This window comes from Sinocyclocheilus grahami, unplaced genomic scaffold (genome assembly GCF_001515645.1).
Source record: "Sinocyclocheilus grahami isolate Dianchi unplaced genomic scaffold, SAMN03320097.WGS_v1.1 scaffold180.1, whole genome shotgun sequence".
In the NCBI taxonomy this organism is placed as follows: domain Eukaryota; kingdom Metazoa; phylum Chordata; class Actinopteri; order Cypriniformes; family Cyprinidae; genus Sinocyclocheilus; species Sinocyclocheilus grahami.
In genome coordinates, this window is record NW_015505359.1 from 722,294 (window position 1) to 740,109 (window position 17,816).

Genomic DNA, 17,816 nt, shown 5'->3' on the forward strand with positions numbered 1-17,816 from the left:
GAGAGAGAGAGAGAGAGAGAGAGAGAGAGGGAGAGGGAGGGGGAGAGGGGGGAACTCACATCACAGTGGAGTCAGCTGTCTTAACCGTGGCTTGTGTACTGCACACATACCAGCTTCATCACTGTGTCTGTCATGTGACTCTGTTCCCCTTTCGGGCTTGAACTGATGGTAAAACTAATGACATTATTTACTGTCTTCACATTTATTTTGAAAGCTGAAGCTACGATTATGGTAAGGGGCGTTACATTTCCGACGAGTGCTTGCAGTGTTCGGCCAATCACAATGCACTAGGTCAGCTGGCCAATCAGAGCAGACTGTGCTTGTCGGAAGGTGGGACTTTGTAGAAAACGAAGCGTTTGAGAGAGGCCCTACAATAATGTACAGTATTTAAAAAATAATGTGTTTTTTGAACATTAAAGCATGTCAACATATTCTGTTACACCAAATACACAAAATAATGATCTTTAAAAAAGCATCATATGACCCCTTTAAGTATTAAAATGATAAATATTTCTGTAGTAACATGTCATTAGTATATATATATATATACCTTGGGGTATTATTAATATTCATCATAATTGGGCAATAATTTTCATGTTTATTAAGAATACTATTGAGGTACTATTTACTTTTGAGGTGATATTTACTCAGCTTTAAAGAGTCAGATAAATGGAGACTAATGCACCATTGGCATGGGACTTTACTTTACAAACCTTTTGTCAAGTTAAATATGGCACTCATTTATATACATACAAGCAGAGCTGCACTCACACATACAACAATTCATATAATATATACAAATATTGAGCACTTATGGCATTTCAAAAGAGTGACTATTATTATATATTTTCTGGACTGTGTATTGCATTTTGAGAGATCTGTAGCTCACTGATCTGTCTCCTGAGCTGAACAATTTCTTCTTCTTGTTCATCAAGCTTGCGTTTCAAACTGTGAATAACCTAAAATAAAGAATGCAAACAAAGTTACAAGGTCAAACGTTTCTTCAAAGCAACAAAAGTAACTAAAATACATGAACTTTTGGTTTGTGTTCCATTTTGGGGGTAAAAAAAACATTAGTCACACACATACCATGTCATTGGCGCTGAAGAGGTCACTCTGAAGTAACTGAGATGCACTTGGTCGCACTAAGGGATCAGTGCTGGTCAGTAGGGTGATATACTTGGCCAGAAGTGGCCAGCTTTTAGATAGAGTGTTAGGGATCTTGCCCTGCCGTAGTTCTCCAAGTGTGTGCACACGCTCCATCTCGGTCCCAAATGGCTGGAATAACTCAAAGGCAATCACTCCTATACTGTACAGATCTGACTGTACAAATGAAACAAATACTGAGCATCAAGTTTTTACTACCACATTTTTAGTATGTGTCTAAGATGAAACAGCCACGCACCGAAGTCCAGCCTAAAAAAACAGCAGACTTTACATTATAACGGTTTGTAACTTTACATTTTTTTCTTACCTTTGAATCATAGTGAGAACCCTCAAGTTGTTCTGGGCCAGCGTAAACAAAAGTTCCCACTCCACTAGTGTGAGCTGAGTCTAGTGTGAAAAGTGTAATGAGAAATAATATGTTGCATTAGTTCACTGCTGCCATTTACTGTTACCTGCCAATTAATCAGAGGTAGTTTCGCAACAAATGGGAAAATGAGAATAATCAATGTAAAAATGTATTAGTAAATCTTATAGTTCAGAATTTGTAATAACTTAAAATACTCTTGTGAATACAGAAGAGGTTGCAAGGCCTGTCACCTGTGTTTACACCTGCTTGAGAGCTGGAGGGCCGCTGCTCATGTTCGTCCATTATTATGTTCCGGCAAGCCAATCCAAAGTCCCCTATCTTCACATGGCACTCAGGTCCATGAAGGAAAATGTTTCTAGGCTGTAAATAAATAAATAAATATACTTGTAACAAACTTGCAACAAACAGACACTATAAAAACAGTAAGTGTGAGCAACCTTAAAATAATCGAAACTGAGATGCTATTAGGACTAAAAACTCTTTGATTAAAATAAATAAAAAAATTATGTGGAGAGAACCCATAATGTGCAGTTCCCATACAGATTTTGCATTATAAATGAATTTTTAAATCTTTTTTATATATATTTTTTTATTGTTACACAAATAGAAGATCCACAGTAATAAATATCCAAAATTATTTTGTTAAACAGTTTTAACATTTTAATCGCTTTAAAAATAATTACATTTGTTTAGGAATTTCATAGGTAACTGTGTATTCTAGCCTTTTGTTTATTAAAAAAATGTGTGCAGATCCAAGTGGTATTTGGGTTTACTATTATATAGATTAAAAATACTTATAAGAAAGCAATTCATACTTATAAGACCAAGTATCCAGAAGAGATGAGTGAGAAATACTGGAAATACTGTGTTACCTTACTGTGACAAACAGATAGAATTTGTTTGTGAGGGACAAGAAGAGTGTTTGTCAAAGTGACTATCTGCAATTTATTTTATTTTGAAATAGTTGATTGTTAAATGCCATGCTGGCTGTATACTGTTGCTTTGCAAAAGTCCAACCTGTTTTGCAAATTGTTGTGCCACACCAGCCCAATATCTGTTATCAAAACACTAGGTCTCCTCCCATGCAGACTAATGCATTTACAGTTTCAAGCCAGACATGTACTAGATATTTGTGTGGTGAATAATACCAAGTTATGCAAACCAACAAAATAAGTACATATACCTTAAGGTCTCTATGCATAATACCACGGGAATGAATGTACTCCACTCCTTCAAGTATTTTCTTTAAAATTTTCAATGCGTGTTCAGAGTCAACTGACTCACAAGGATCTGTGGATCAATGTATTGGTTAAAAAATGCTAAAATAATCAAACAACACAATTATATGCTGTGATTGAATGTAAAAAAAAATAATCTGTGATTGTAAGTCCATTGTATGCTCTGGAAATCAGCTTTTCTTGTCTTTCCTGTTCAACCAATGTGTCAGCCAATGCAAAAACAGGAAACAGGTGTACTGTATGTAAGTGACTACTATATTTGTTATATAAGTGTTATAATATAAAGGAAGGGAATCTGAGCAATTTATAAGACTTCCAAAAAAGTACCTATTTAATGGCATTTAAAGAAAGAAGTGCAGACTGTGTGTAGTGTAAGTATGTGAAGTGAAAACTCCTCTGTGAACTATAGTAAATTCATATGAATAAAGTGATCTCACCTACTAACATCAAGAGTCCCTCTGTGGTCCTTAAGTTTCTTTCATGTATCCAGTCTTTCAAAGATCGCTCACACAGCTGCATTTGTATATAAAGCATTAAGTGGAATTGAACCTATAGACAGGAACAAGAAAAAATGATGAAAAACATAAACGATTTCCTCATTTAAATCAATTGTTACATTCAGTGTTTAGTGAACCATATACCTCGCGTGCCTGCTTTTCGGACCATTCAGCAGTGTCCATATCAATGTAAGAGTTATTGTTCAATTCCAGTCTGTTTTGACTGAGTGAGAGTGTTGAGCTCTCCCATTTAGCTGCAGGGCATTTGTTCACTGTAGCACGTGGCTTTCCCAGAAACACACATGGAACAAAGTTTTGTGGGTTGCGGACATTTTTTGGGCAAACAGCATGTCCCATCTCTTCTTTTGAAGTTGAGGGTTTCACTGAGAGGCTCTCTAATGCAACCTGATTTTCTTTGGCTTCTGCTTCTTCAGAATGTTCAAAAACAATGGACGATCCATTGCTGCTGATAGTGTTTTCCTGTGTACACCTGAAGCAAGTAACATTTTCAATATGTCTAAATTTACACCAAAATATTAAGCAGCACAACTGTTTTTTAGCAGTGATAATAATAAGAAATATTTCTTGAACACCAAATTAGCATATCAGAATGATTTCTAGAGTAATGGCTGCTGAAAATGCAGCTTTGCCTTCACAGGAATCAATTACATTTGAAATAAATGCAGCCTTTGTGACTATAAGAGATTCTTTAAAAAACATTTAAAAAATCGGATCCTATTTGACCCTAAGCCTTTGAACAGTAGTGTATATTACAAAGCAGTGTAAGTGGAGCTGCTACAAGTGTAAAAGTTTTCACCTTAGGCTCTGGCCCTCTGTATTCAAGTATCTATGTTCCTGCAGAATCCAAAAGATGAACAGGTTTTTAGTTTTTGTTCATGAAAGCAACAGCTGCATAGAAGACATTAAAAAAATGAATGAAATTGATGATGAATTATGTCGGATTACCTGGGGGAAGAGAGATGAGCTGGTCGCGTGCAGGAGCTCTGTGAATGCCCGGTTATGCTGTAGTCGGACCGTACTAAACTCATCACTGATAGCCAGTGGTGACAGGAGGTTCATGGCTGCTAAACGCTGGCCTATCACTGAAACACCAGAGGCATTTGAGAAAACAAAATGTAAGACAAATAAAAAAAAAAACAGATTATTAAAAAAAATAAACAAAAGGTGCCTATTTATAAGGCAGTATCAACCTACCCTTAAACAGCATGCGTGAGCGTGTAGGATCACTCTCGTACACAAAGCACAAGTGTTCCAGTAGAGATCCCAGCAGCAGTTGGTTGGGAATGGCAGAGGCAAAATCCTGGATCGATGGATACTGTCTCCCCGCCAGCAACACTTCACAGTTATTGTCCGAGTCTGAGGCTACATTTATATGACAATTAAAAACGTTGAATACTATATGTTTGAATATCAAATACACAAAATAAGTGAAAACTAACCAAACTGAGTCTAAAAAGGACTTGGATTCGAGATTTCTTACCTTCTGCAATAACTTTGGCTATTAAAGCAATAATGTCATTTTCCCCTGAATCCATTTAGACACCAAGCATTTACGGTACTCTCTTAACAGCTGAGCAAAGAGAAATATACCAATGCTGCATCTTCAGTGTACAGTTGGGGTGGGTAAGGTCTAAATGAACTTATCAGCTTTTCAAGTTGCCCCCCACACCCCTAATAAGTAGCACAGATGAAATATTGGAGGAGGGACATCTTAAAAATGCATTCAATCAATTTAGTTGTTTGGACATACTTTGACAGATTGTGCACATGATATTTATAGCCATTATCATACAAAGAGAGTAAATAACCTTAATTAATACTAGGCTTATACGCCCAAACTCTAGCCATGACTACAGTCATGAATGAAAGGGGCTGCACTTTATATTGCAGTGGACTCACTATCAAACTGGACGTCCTCCTCCGTATCTGTCCAGCTGAATATTCCTCCTCTTGGTCCTCTGTCTTGAGTGGAAAGGCCCCGTCGGATATGAAAGCTACGGCTGTTAGCAGTGGAAACTACACCGCTACTCGAACTTTCTTCAGCCCCGAGTCTCTCTGTTGTGTGAAACATGACTTTTTGCTAAAAGACACTTCGGTTTATCCCATTCAGTAGCTCCATTCAGAAGCGCCAACATTTAAAAAACCCAGCCCTTTTAATTTGCCAAACCCCACTTCCACGTTTTAAAACTGGCCGAATAAAAATACCACCGCACACCGACAGTGACCCGCCATGTTTCTACGGACAACAGTCAGGAAGTATCTCTAAGTTATTACCATGTGATGAACAACTTATGATAATATGCATCTAAACATTAATCGAATAATCATTCGATTGATTTACTGTAGTTTCTACATACTTTTATCTCCATAAACAACACAAGTTACAAGAAAATAACCTTAACAATGTTGTTGTTTCAGTGTCAGTTTCGTCTAATACTAGAATTGAACTTTTTACACAGTCCCTACTCAGGCAACCACGCGCAGGATGATGAAACCATAGACAGTACAGGATGAAACGTTTTAAAATAATGCATTAAAGTCGGTACTTTAGTTTTATTACAATGCATCACAATCCGACACGTCAATAAAATGTAACCGATCAATAAGAAACAATAAAAAATAAAACGCATTAATACGGAAAGACGAAACAGTGCACTTTGTGTACACAGTTGATCACATGCTACGCAAAACGTGTGGTGACCTGACGTTGTGCGTCACACCGCGGGAAACGTCTAGAGAGAGGCAGAGAGCTATTCCGTTGTGCGCATGTTTATTGCATATGAAATACTGAAGTGTGTTCCATTATAGTTCATCAGAACTAATTCCTTGTCGAAGCATTGGTTTTTCACACTGAGCAATGAAAACTCAGCTCCTTGTTTGACCTGGATACCGCAGGGAGCAGAAGCTATCAAAACACCTCAAATGCAACCCTTAAGTTAAGATTCTGTGACTGATACCATATATATTGCTATAGAAAAAATGTCAGACTCAAGGTAAGTGTTTATAGCTTTGCATATTAATTTTAGTAGTTTGCTACATTAGAACAACGAGAAATAATAGACTGATAGAGATGATCTGCTATTCTGGACATACTGTTTACTATAGTGTTGTACAGTGCTGTTCACTAATGTTTCCCTTCATATTCTGCGTTTTAAATTCCTAGCACAGGTTCTGCTGGAGCCATAAAGGCAATAGACAAACAGTCTGTGCATCAGATCTGCTCTGGACAGGTGGTGCTGAGTCTGGCCACAGCTGTGAAAGAGCTGGTGGAGAACAGCATTGATGCTGGTGCCACTAATGTCGGTGAGCTCAAGGGATGAGAGCATGAGGAAACATTGCATTTGAGGTCACGCTACATTTGGTCAAGTGTTTTGTTTTCATACAGATGTCAAGCTAAAAGACAGTGGAATAGAGTTAGTGGAAGTTTCCGACAATGGAAAAGGTGTTGAGGAGCAAAACTTTGAGGGACTAAGTAAGTTGCCTTGTGAACATTAGAGATAAAAGACTGTGGCATGCATACACGTCCGGTCAAAAGTTTGAAATAATTCAGATTTTTTTTTTAAGATATTTCTTATGCTTACCAAGGCTGCATTTATTCATATTTTTTAAATGAATCAATTTATTCCTGTGATGGCAAAGCTGAATTTTAAGCAGCAATTGCTCTCATCTTCACTGTCACACGATTCTTTAGAAATCATTCTAATATGCTGATCTGGTGCTCGAGAAACATTTGATTATTATCAATGCTGAAAATAGTTTTTGCTGCTTTACTGAAGATCTGGAGTAATGGCTGCAGAAAATTCAGCTTTGCCATCACAGGGATAAATTATGTTTTAAAATGTATTAAAATAGAAAACAGCTCTTTTAAATTGCAATAATACTTCACAATGTTACTGTTTTTATTATTGCATTTTTGATCAAATCATTTCAGGTGAGCATGAGAGACTTCTTTCAAAAACATTATAAAATCTAAATGATTTCTAATTTCTAACTGGTAGTAACTTATTGTGTCCTTTCAACTTCTGCAGCTTTAAAACATCACACCTCTAAACTAAGAGATTTTTCCGACCTGATACACGTGGAGACGTTTGGGTTCCGTGGTGAAGCTCTGAGCTCACTTTGTGCTCTTAGGTAACAATTTACTTTGGATTTGTCCTCTTAATTCTTACAATATGAGTGTGATGAGTATAGTTTAATGATGATCTCACATTTGTTCATGTTCTGATATCTTGTTTTATTAATCTCTCTATCCACTAGTGATTCCTTAATGTACACTGTTTTAACTTATGATCGCAGTGATCTTAGTGTTGTGACCTGCCATGAGAGCGCTCAGATCGGAGCTCGGCTGGTGTATGACCATGATGGTCATCTCACTCAGCATGTGCCGCATCCCCGCCAACATGGCACAACTGTCACTCTGCAGAAACTCTTCTCCACATTACCTGTCCGACACAAGGAGTTCCAGCGCAACATCAAAAAGGTCTGCTGGGAGATACTTGGGTACAGGGGTTTGCATCCATGTTTAGAAAGAAATTAACCAGAGTTTCTACACAGGAATATTCCAAGATGATTTTCGTCTTGCAGTCCTACTGCATCATCTCCACTGGTGTGCGTATTACATGCGCCAACCAGACGGGACAAGGCAAGCGCACCACAGTACTGTGCACCAGTGAGAGTAACAGCATGAGAGACAACATTGGAGCTGTGTTTGGACCTAAACAGGTGAGAATGACCTATTCTTTGTAGTGGATAATTTAAGAAGTGAAATTCTTGCATAGTTTTGTCAAAAGTAGCGATGTCGGTACTGAAATTTAAAAAATGTGACAATACCAGCATTTCCCACTAGCATTTTGAGCGCTGTTGAGAGGATTCTTTAACACCTCTGATTGGCCATTGTGATCACACGCTCAACAGAAATGTCTGTGATTGGCTACAATGATATGATCATTACTTCATTGCATCAGATCCGTCTATGCGCAGATATATTAGGGATCTACCGATAGATGCGGCTTTGGTATGGTCACATTTTTAACATTTCAGTACCGACATCAGTACTTTTGACAACACTGTTCTTACACCAATATTGACAAACAGAACACACTTTGTTATATAATCATAACAAAGTACTTTTATTATTATTTATTATAGTATTTCACATTTTTACTTATCCACAGCTACAAAGTTTGATTCCCTTCCAACAAATGTCTCCCGGTGACTCAATTAAGGAAGACTATGGTCTCAGGGAGGTAGATGTTCCTAAAGACCTTTTTGTGTGAGTATTTCTGTGTAAACACATGAATTTGATTGTGCACTTTCTGCAAATAAGGTAATGAAAACCATTTTATAACTTGGAATATTCCTGTGTAAAGTGATCGTTATTGATGATATTAAATTCTAGCATTGACGGGTTTGTGTCACAAGCGGATCATGGTGTTGGTCGAAGTGCTACTGACAGACAGTTCTTCTTTATAAATAAAAGACCCTGTGATCCAGTAAAGGTGTGGTCTCTTTTTTTTAAGTATGCTTTTTTGTGTTCATATAATTATATATAATAAGTATAACATCATCGTTGTTGTTGTTTTTTTTGTAATATTTGCAGGCCTCCAAGCTTGTGAATGAGGTTTATCACATGTACAATCGGCATCAATACCCTTTTGTCGCTCTAAACATCACTGTTGCTTCAGGTAAGACTTGACAGAACAATAAAGAAATTTAATTGTATATAAAAGTGTACACTACTGTTACACTACTGTAGCATTTGATTTTAATTGATGAAAGGTGTCAGTAAAATATTTACAATGTTACAAAAAATTTATTATTAATAAACTCTGTTCTTCTAAACTTTCAATTAATTAAAAATTCATATACAGTGTATATATATATATATATATATACATATATATATATATATATACAATCACAGAAATAAATTGAATTTTAAAACAATTGCAATAGAAACCAGTTATGTTAAATTGTAATAATATTTCACTGCATTTTTTATCATACAAATGGAGCCTGGGTGAACAAAAGAGACTTATTCAAAAATATAAATGCTAAATGCACTTAATTGATTGATACTTGTCATTTATCAATAAGTTTTAATTCTTTGTTTCACATTAGACTGTGTGGACGTGAATGTGACTCCAGACAAACGTCAGATCCTTCTACAAGAGGAAAAACTCTTGCTGGCAATTCTGAAAAGCTCACTCATTGCAATGTTTGAGACTGGTGTCAATAAAATCAGTCTCAATCACATTACTCCAGCAATTACCAGTAAGTACATCAGACCTTTTAAGACATATCATATGTTGTCTTGAAGTGTTATTACAGATGTTGATGTTGTTCTTCATTCAAGACTTGTGTAGACCAACCGAGACAAGTGCTGGTTCAGAAGATCGGGAAATAGGTTCTGTCTCTGAAGCACTTCCAGATGATGAACCCCCAAAGACTTCCATCAGGCTTGCTCGACTTAAAGAAGCATTTTCAAACCATCAGTTTCCTGGAATTGGGTCAAAGCAGTCTAGTCATAAAGCTGCCTGTTCTGGTTCTTCTCAGAAGAAGATGTTTTCCTTTGTGAGCTGCTCTAAAAAAATGACAGACATTATGAGGCCACCTTTAAAGTCCTCTCCAAGTTTCGCTGCCGTTTCTTCCATAAAAAAATCAACTGTTTGTCTAGCTAAATATAAAAGCACCTTTGATAGTGATGCTGAAGATTCTGAGGCTGCAAACCAAAATTCAGCTGAAGATGATCCACGGATTTTACATGAAAACAATTCAGAGTCAGGTTTACACTCTAGTATATATGAAACTGATGTTAAAGCTGAGACTATCGATGAACCCGTAGATGAGAAGTTCTGGAGTTATAAACCTTTGGTGCCGGAGACAGAGTCAGAGCAACACCAGGACAGAATTTCCAGTCCTGAAGCTAAAAGAGCTCGACATGAAGCTGAACCTCTAGCACAAAACAGTTTGGTGGACTCTAAAAACAAGAATGCTTCTACGCAATTGGATTCACCTGTCAGCATACAGAAGAAAACAGTGCTTTTGCAGTTTTCTCTGCAGGAACTTTCTAAAAGGATGCAGAGGCTGCAGGCTCAGAAGAAAGAGAACAATGATCAAGAGCCAAAATATAGACGGTTCAGGGCAAATATTAACCCTGGTGAAAACCAGAGTGCTGAGGACGAGCTTAAGAAAGAAATGAGGTTATACTGATCTTTTGATTGATCTCTTAAAGTACCAAAATCATCAAGTTTATATGCCATTGACAAAGCTTCAACTTTTTCTTACAGCAAAGATATGTTCAAGGATATGGAAATCATTGGTCAGTTCAACCTGGGTTTTATTATCACCAAGCTGAAATCTGACCTTTTCATAATTGACCAGCATGCCACAGACGAAAAGTACAATTTTGAGATGCTACAAAAGAATACGGTCTTAAAGGGACAGCGACTCATAGCGTAAGTCAGACTTTGCAGAGACAAGTGAAACTGGGAACATGTATTTATTTTAAAGCTAACTTATTGTTTTCTTTCAATATGCAGTCCACAAAGTCTCCACCTCCCAGCTATCAGTGAAACTGTGCTCATGGAAAACCTTGAAATCTTCAGAAAGAATGGTTTTGACCTCCTCATTGATGAGGATGGTGGGTTATCTACTGTAGTAGTGTTTCATATCTTACATGATACCTTTTCCTCCAGATTGATGTGGGATGGTGTTGTGTTTTTCAGCTCAGGTTATGGAGAGGGTGAAGCTGGTGTCTTTACCTACAAGCAAGAATTGGACCTTTGGCCCAAGTGACATTGAAGAACTCATCTTCATGCTTAGCGACAGTCCTGGAATCATGTGTCGACCTTCTCGTGTGAGGCAGATGTTTGCATCCAGGGCATGTCGCAAATCGGTGAGTGCCGTTGGTGTTTCTTCTTGTCAAGAATATTTTTTAGCCCTGTTCTAACCTACCTGTCTGTTATTTATCAATTGTACCCAAGTAAATACCTGTAAGGTAGAACAGAGTCTGTGATTGAGCTGTTGCATGTTTGTGTTGTTGTCAGGTGATGGTTGGCACTGCCCTGAACACCAGTGAAATGAAGAAACTTGTGCTTCACATGGGGGAAATTGAACAGCCCTGGAATTGTCCACATGGTAGACCCACCATGAGACACCTTGCTAATCTGGATATGATTTCTTAGGACTAAAGCACCTGCTTTTTTGCCGCATTTGTTCTGAATTTCATAGTGCCTGTCAAACAATATTGTTTAAAGGATTTTATTATTTGTAGTTTTTATAATAAACTAACTTTTTCATTATGTGTTTGCAGCTTTATTATTGTAATTATTTAACTGTAATGTCACTGGGTTTTTTTTTTTTGGTTATGGATAAATTATTTCTTTAAGGTGAGTAGATTTTAAAGGTCCAAATCCATAACCAACTTGTGCATGAGTTTTACAGAATATGAATAATTATTGAATGATTAAAGCTGTCATGGTTTACACACCCCTATGTCATTCTAAACCTGTATGGCTGTTTCTTTTGTGGAACATAAAAGACAAGATTTGAGAAATATATTACTTTTTCACCTTACAGTGGAAGTCAGTGGTCCTCAAAAACAGTTTGGTTAAAGTATTCTTTTCTTTCTTCCACAGAAGAAAGTAATTGGAACAAAATAAAAAGTGTAAATAATAACATAAATAATGATTTTTTCATTGTTGAGTGAATTGTTCCTTTAAAGGGGTGGTTCACTGGGTTTTTTCTAGGCTTGATTGTTTATGGGGTGCAGTCTAACATGTGTTAATGCTTCGTTTTTTAAAAAACGCATTATTTTTCACATAATTTACCTTTATTCCACACCGCTCGGTCCCTTCTCTGAGAAATGGGCTGTTCATTTCTTTCTTTTATGAAGCCCCTCCCTCAGAAATACGCGATGGGCTCTGATTGGTTAGCTAGCCCAGTGTGTAGTGATTGGCTAAACCGCCTCTAGTGCGCGTCTAACCGTCCCGCACCTCACCTCAGCGGCATGTGCTTGGGTTGTATTGTAAACAGCGTAGTTATTAATATCGCTTTTATATTAGTTTGAGCCCGATTGAGAAGCAGAGGATATTATTGAAGAGGATCGTGCAGAACCTGTGCAAGCACGGCTTTTAATGGTAGGCCTATGTTTTTTTGTTTGTTGTCTCATACTTTTAGATATGCTGTTATTTCTAAATGCTACTGCTTATGTTAGCTTTTAATATACATTTTTATTCTGATTAAATCTTTAATACAGTACAGCAACCGCATGTGTGTCCATGTTTAACGCTTCTCATAGCTATGTGAATATAAGTGTAAAAATGGAACAGAGCTGAGGATCTGAATATGAGAGAGATGCAGAGCAGGGGGATGCAAGGAACAGTATTAAGAACCGTTGCTTTAGAACATTGATTTTGAAACTTGTGAATCCTTTAGAATCGTTAGAAGACAGAATAGTGATTCATATATGAATAGATTTTTACATGCACCTCTAGTTTTCTCTTCCTCTTCTCTAAAGCAGCACAGCATGGCCTCGCCCCCTTTGCTGCCTTTTCCTGAGGGCGGGGTTTATCTGGGTTTGTGATGTCACGAACCCGGGAAGTAGCTCGTTGTAGTCCCTACCAGCGTTTAAGAATTTTAAAATAAGATATCTCCGTTTGCATTGAACTCTCAGCTTTGTAACGTTGCAGATATTGTTTATGCTCAAACAGCAACATTAGACACTAACTAAAGTTTAAAAAATTTAATCGCAATCAACCACCCCTTTAAATGTGCATTTACAAAAGCTGACTTTCAAAAAAATAAACCTATCAAGAGAAATATTTACTGGAGTAAAGAAACGTAACGATTTTCCCAGGCCTGCCGTCATATTAAAATATTTGCATTCATCTTAATTATTTTGGCAAGTCTAACTCGCTGTACTTACCATTCCCTAGTACCGGTTTACTACTACACTCCACTGGGATTCCTGCTAGTTGGTGTATCAGCGAATACTTCTACCTCTCTCACCAACGATGGCTAAAGGATATAAAATGAAAAGTTATAACAGATCTACACCAGAACCAACGTTTAGTAAAGTGTTGGGAGAGTCCTCCACGTCCAGTTTGGTGTCAGAGTCCATCGCAGAGCCTGACGATGTGCAAGACTCGTCGAGTTCCGCATCTGCCGTATCTCTCTACCCACGAATGACCATCAGACGAACCATGAGCATGATCAGTGCTGTAAAGCTCCCATTCTTCATCATATAATCGTGGAAAGGTTAGAAACGCTTTGTTGCAAAAATGATAACACCCAGATTTGTTGACTGATATTGTTTATGAATCTTTTTCCCTCAGAAAAGAGGGTGATAAGAGTGGAGACGTGTTTCATGGAGAAAGTGTTGCTTATTTTCAAGGTGGCCACATTTACAAGGTGACTAATGAACGACAGGACTAAACTGGGACACTAGTATAAAATCTAAATCTAATTAAAATTTATAATAGCTTACTTAAATCACTACATTATATATTGCTCAACAGATCTTAGTTAGAAAATTAAAAATGTGTAAATAGAAATGTTGTGAAAATGTTGTCTCTATTAAGCCCATGGTTTTAGAAAATGTTCAGGTAAATTCGAATTTATTTGTATAGCACTTTTCATTATAAAGATAAACAATGAATAACAACTGTTTAACTTGTATGTACCTTGTAAGGGTGGAAAGAACATGAAACAAAACTTTTCCTCACAAAACTAAAAAAACAATTTTTTTTTTGTATTTCATTCTTGCTGATAAAATACACCCCCTTGTCACTGGTTTTCTCAAATGTCCAACTACTGACCCTGCTTGAAATAAGTATTTTATTAATTGACTTCTAACGTTTTGCAATCTTTAGGGTATTAAACTCAAATGAATCATTAAGGTCCATTTATTCATTTATGTTGTTAGTACATAATGTACAGTTGGTCATTCTTACAAAAACTCATCAGGATCAGGGTTTAGTTTCCAAAAATGTAGTGTATTATGTGGTGTACTATCCCCTACTACGGTTTTTTTTTTAAAGGGGTCATATGATGTTGCTAAAAAGAACATTATTTTGTGTATTTGGTAATGAAATGTGTTTATGCGGTTTAAGGTTAAAAAAGACATTATTTTCCACATACTGTACATTATTGTTTGTCCTCTATGCCCCGCCTTTCTGAAACGTGTCGATTTTTACAAAGCTCATCGGTCTGAAAAAGCGAGGTGTGCTCTGATTGGCCAGCTATCCAGTGCATTGTGATTGGCCGAATTCCTCAAGCGTGTGACGGAAATGTAACGTCCCTTACCATATTGGGATGCCTGCGGCAACCACATGTGACGACCCCGGGCTGGACTCCGCTTCGTCCAGGGTGAAAGCCGATCCGGCGATCCACAGTGCGAAGTTGAAGTATTTCCTCAGCGACCAGCACGGATCAGCTCCAGGTATGACGAAGCGATATCGTCCTCTTTTGGAAGGCCAAACAAAATAGTTTCACTTTCACAACGAAGCACACAGCACCTTCACGACATGGTGGCGGCAGCAACAATACTACAGCGAGAATAAAACTTAAGCCTTCTTTCTTTGCGTGAACATTTGGGCGGCGTTATGCAAATCTTCCCACATCGTGACATAGATATGTGGGGGCGTGTTAGAACGAGCCGTTTTAGGTAGGCGTGGCTGACTCTTAACTTTTATAAAGAATATCTCTTTGGATTTGAGACTTTAGTCTTTGTAACTTTACAGATCTTCTTTATGCACCAAGAGCTTGTAACACTCCAAAGAGAAAGGAAAAATTTAAATCGCATCATATGACCCCTTTAATGGTCTTCTTTAATCTAACTGTTTATCTCTGTACATTAGGTGATTCATCAAACAGAGCTTCACAGTCAAGTACAAACTCCTCACCGCTTGGATCTGACATGGTTTTGAACATCCAAACCCTGTTAAGTAAATTCCCTGAGGCCCACAGAGATCAAGAGTTTAAACAGGGTCTTTGGCCTAATTTGAGATTAATCCGAAGGTAAATCCAGAGCCAAACCGGTGTATAACTAGTATTTTATTTACATCTGTTTAGGTGGAGTTTGCAGTACTGAGACACATTGGTTTGTTAAGGGAAATATACAGCTTCTACAGCTGCCTTGGACATGAGCAGTCTTCAGACATAGTATTCCCACTGACCCACCTGCAGTTCTCTCGCTTTCTCATGGACTGTAATGTTCACCAGCATGGAATCACATTAGCGCAAATGGATCGTCTTCTCAATGGTATGGTAATGCCTTTGAGCATAAGAATGTTGAGTGATGATGCTGCTCTTTTGTCACAAAATCTATTACACATAATTAAAAGCTTTGCCTGTTGTCTGGATTTAGATGAGGTTCATTCTCCTTTTACTGCCATTCTACCGAGAGTGTATCAGCTATATTATCATTGTAGCATATCATATTTGCCACAAAGATATTGAGTGAGTATATTCCTACCATGATAAAAAGTTTTTCTTTTTTAAGCTTCCATCAAGTCACAGATCACTTTGGCATGTTTCAGGTCCTCTAACAACATACATGTTTATCAAAGCTCATGAGGCAGAACATCATTCCCTATGCAAAACACTTAAAAGGTAGAGAGATAAAGATTGTATTTTGATATCTAATCAATACCCTTGAAAGTCCCTGTTATATAGACATAGTACTATCATTACTTATTCTGAGAATATATATATAATTATTAGAATTAATTTTCTGTAAATAATTATCAATTCTAATTAATAATTATAATACGCAATTTATTATTTTTATTACAATGGATAATGAATCTATTTTAAAAACTATTTTTTATGGCCTGTTCTGCCATCCTGTCCAAGCTGCAGTTGCATATAACTACTAAGAAAGATGCTGGGAAATTTACCAGGCTCTACGTGAAGCCACTTCAATCCAGTCTGACCCAGCCTTGACTGTAAGGCAACTTGTCTGGATGCTTAAGGTAACAGGCCTCTTACTCTGACCTAGTTTCAGCTTATTAAGAATTATACATACGTGATTCTTTTGCATAGTCCTGTCTGTATGACACTGAGCTTACCGTGTCTAAAGTGTTGGAGATCCTCTCTGTGGACAGTCCTGCAATTTATGATGGAACCTACAGCAACCTGGACCTGGAGGTCAGTAGCTGAACTCAGATATTTTGGTTGATGATGTTGATTTGACATGATAAATTATTTTGGTTGTAGATGAGCTTTCTGGAGTTCTTTGAGGCATTGTTGGGCTGTACTGAGGTGAAAGGCCATATAATCCAAACTGATGCTGAGAGCCAGACTGACACAAACCATCAGGACACTGTACTGAGTTCACTTCAGGTCTGTGCTGTCTGTCCTAATGTCCTCGTTCACGGAATTATAGTTACATAATTTAAATTGATTTTTTTAACCTTTAAGAATGAAATCATTCCTTTCTGGCATTTTCTCCCATGTTGATAGTCATATCTACAAATCTCAAGAGACTTTGTACTAAGTATCACATTAAGTGGATAATTATCTCAGCTGGGATGAAAGCTAACCATTAAGGCGGTCTCACCTTTTGAAATGTTTCAGTCATCCCAATCTGAGGAGATGGAGCGAAGCCAAAGTCCTGTGATTGCTTTCAAAGGTTTGACTTAAATGCAATTCTTGATGGTCAGTCTTGTCACTATATCAGTGGGAGGCCTCAGCAAACTTCCAAAGGGGCCTCAAATTACTTTAAATGATTTAAAATAAGACAAAACAAGCATTTAAATTGACCCCTCAACAACTGTTGTTTCCTTTGAAGAACTAGGGTTCACACTGCCTTGGAAAGCTTGGATATATGAAGTAACCTGATTTTAAAAGTGTTATTTATAGACCTGGAAAACTCATGTAAATTAATAAGATATCAGTTATTGTGAAACTGAAATATTTATCAGAAATTGAGTAATTTAAAATGTAAATTTTTTTATATATATATATATATATATATATATATATATATATATACATACACACACACATGTATATCAGTGGCATGCGGTGGTGTTTTAAAATGAGGATGCAGTTTTATATAAATATTACATAAAAAAAGAACAAATATAATTCAATTTTGTATTTAATATTATACTAATTATACATTTCATCGTGTTTTTATATTTATTCCAAAATAATAACTAAAGGCAGTAACAATTTGAACAATATTCTGGAAATAAGGTTTCATTAGTTAACATGAACTAAGAATAAACACTAGCCTACTTCTACAGCATTGATTAATCTTAGTTAATATTAATTTCAGCATTTACTAATGCATTATTAAAATCAAAAGTTGTTTGTTAACATTATAATGCACTGTGAACCAACAATGAACAACTGTATTTGTATTAACTAATGTAAACAAAGTAATAACATTTTACTGTAATAAATGTTCACTGTTTGTTCATGTTAGATACCTACGGAAGTTCTAAGCGGCCATGCATTATTTTTTTTTTCCCTTCTTGGTTTTCTCGTTATAACGACTTAATTTTCTCGTTATAT

The 17,816-nt window shown here is 36.8% G+C and overlaps 2 protein-coding genes and 1 pseudogene across 2 annotated transcripts; 2 read left to right on the plus strand and 1 right to left on the minus strand.

Annotated features, from left to right (window-relative positions):
- Nucleotides 1-567: 567 nt before the first annotated feature.
- Nucleotides 568-5,638, minus strand: LOC107594196 (eukaryotic translation initiation factor 2-alpha kinase 1-like). The gene is made up of 11 exons (XM_016284159.1): nucleotides 5,190-5,638; nucleotides 4,485-4,652; nucleotides 4,236-4,372; nucleotides 4,087-4,124; nucleotides 3,414-3,786; nucleotides 3,210-3,321; nucleotides 2,718-2,824; nucleotides 1,765-1,894; nucleotides 1,475-1,554; nucleotides 1,090-1,323; nucleotides 568-959 (listed from the first exon to the last, which is right to left on the minus strand). Exons 1-11 carry the CDS (start codon nucleotides 5,359-5,361, stop codon nucleotides 840-842), a joined length of 1,671 nt encoding a protein of 556 aa, XP_016139645.1. The 5' UTR covers nucleotides 5,362-5,638; the 3' UTR covers nucleotides 568-839.
- Nucleotides 5,639-5,654: 16 nt separating this feature from the next.
- On the plus strand, nucleotides 5,655-11,559 carry LOC107594169 (mismatch repair endonuclease PMS2-like). The gene is made up of 15 exons (XM_016284131.1): nucleotides 5,655-6,283; nucleotides 6,454-6,593; nucleotides 6,676-6,762; nucleotides 7,319-7,421; nucleotides 7,587-7,770; nucleotides 7,845-8,012; nucleotides 8,465-8,562; nucleotides 8,689-8,788; nucleotides 8,890-8,974; nucleotides 9,411-9,563; nucleotides 9,646-10,492; nucleotides 10,580-10,747; nucleotides 10,832-10,932; nucleotides 11,018-11,187; nucleotides 11,339-11,559. The coding sequence occupies exons 1-15, from the start codon at nucleotides 6,270-6,272 to the stop codon at nucleotides 11,474-11,476; spliced, it is 2,556 nt and encodes an 851-aa protein (XP_016139617.1). The 5' UTR covers nucleotides 5,655-6,269; the 3' UTR covers nucleotides 11,477-11,559.
- A 1,747-nt stretch (nucleotides 11,560-13,306) lies between these two features.
- LOC107594197 (radial spoke head 10 homolog B-like) overlaps nucleotides 13,307-17,816 on the plus strand; it is a 7,570-nt pseudogene continuing 3,060 nt past the window's right edge.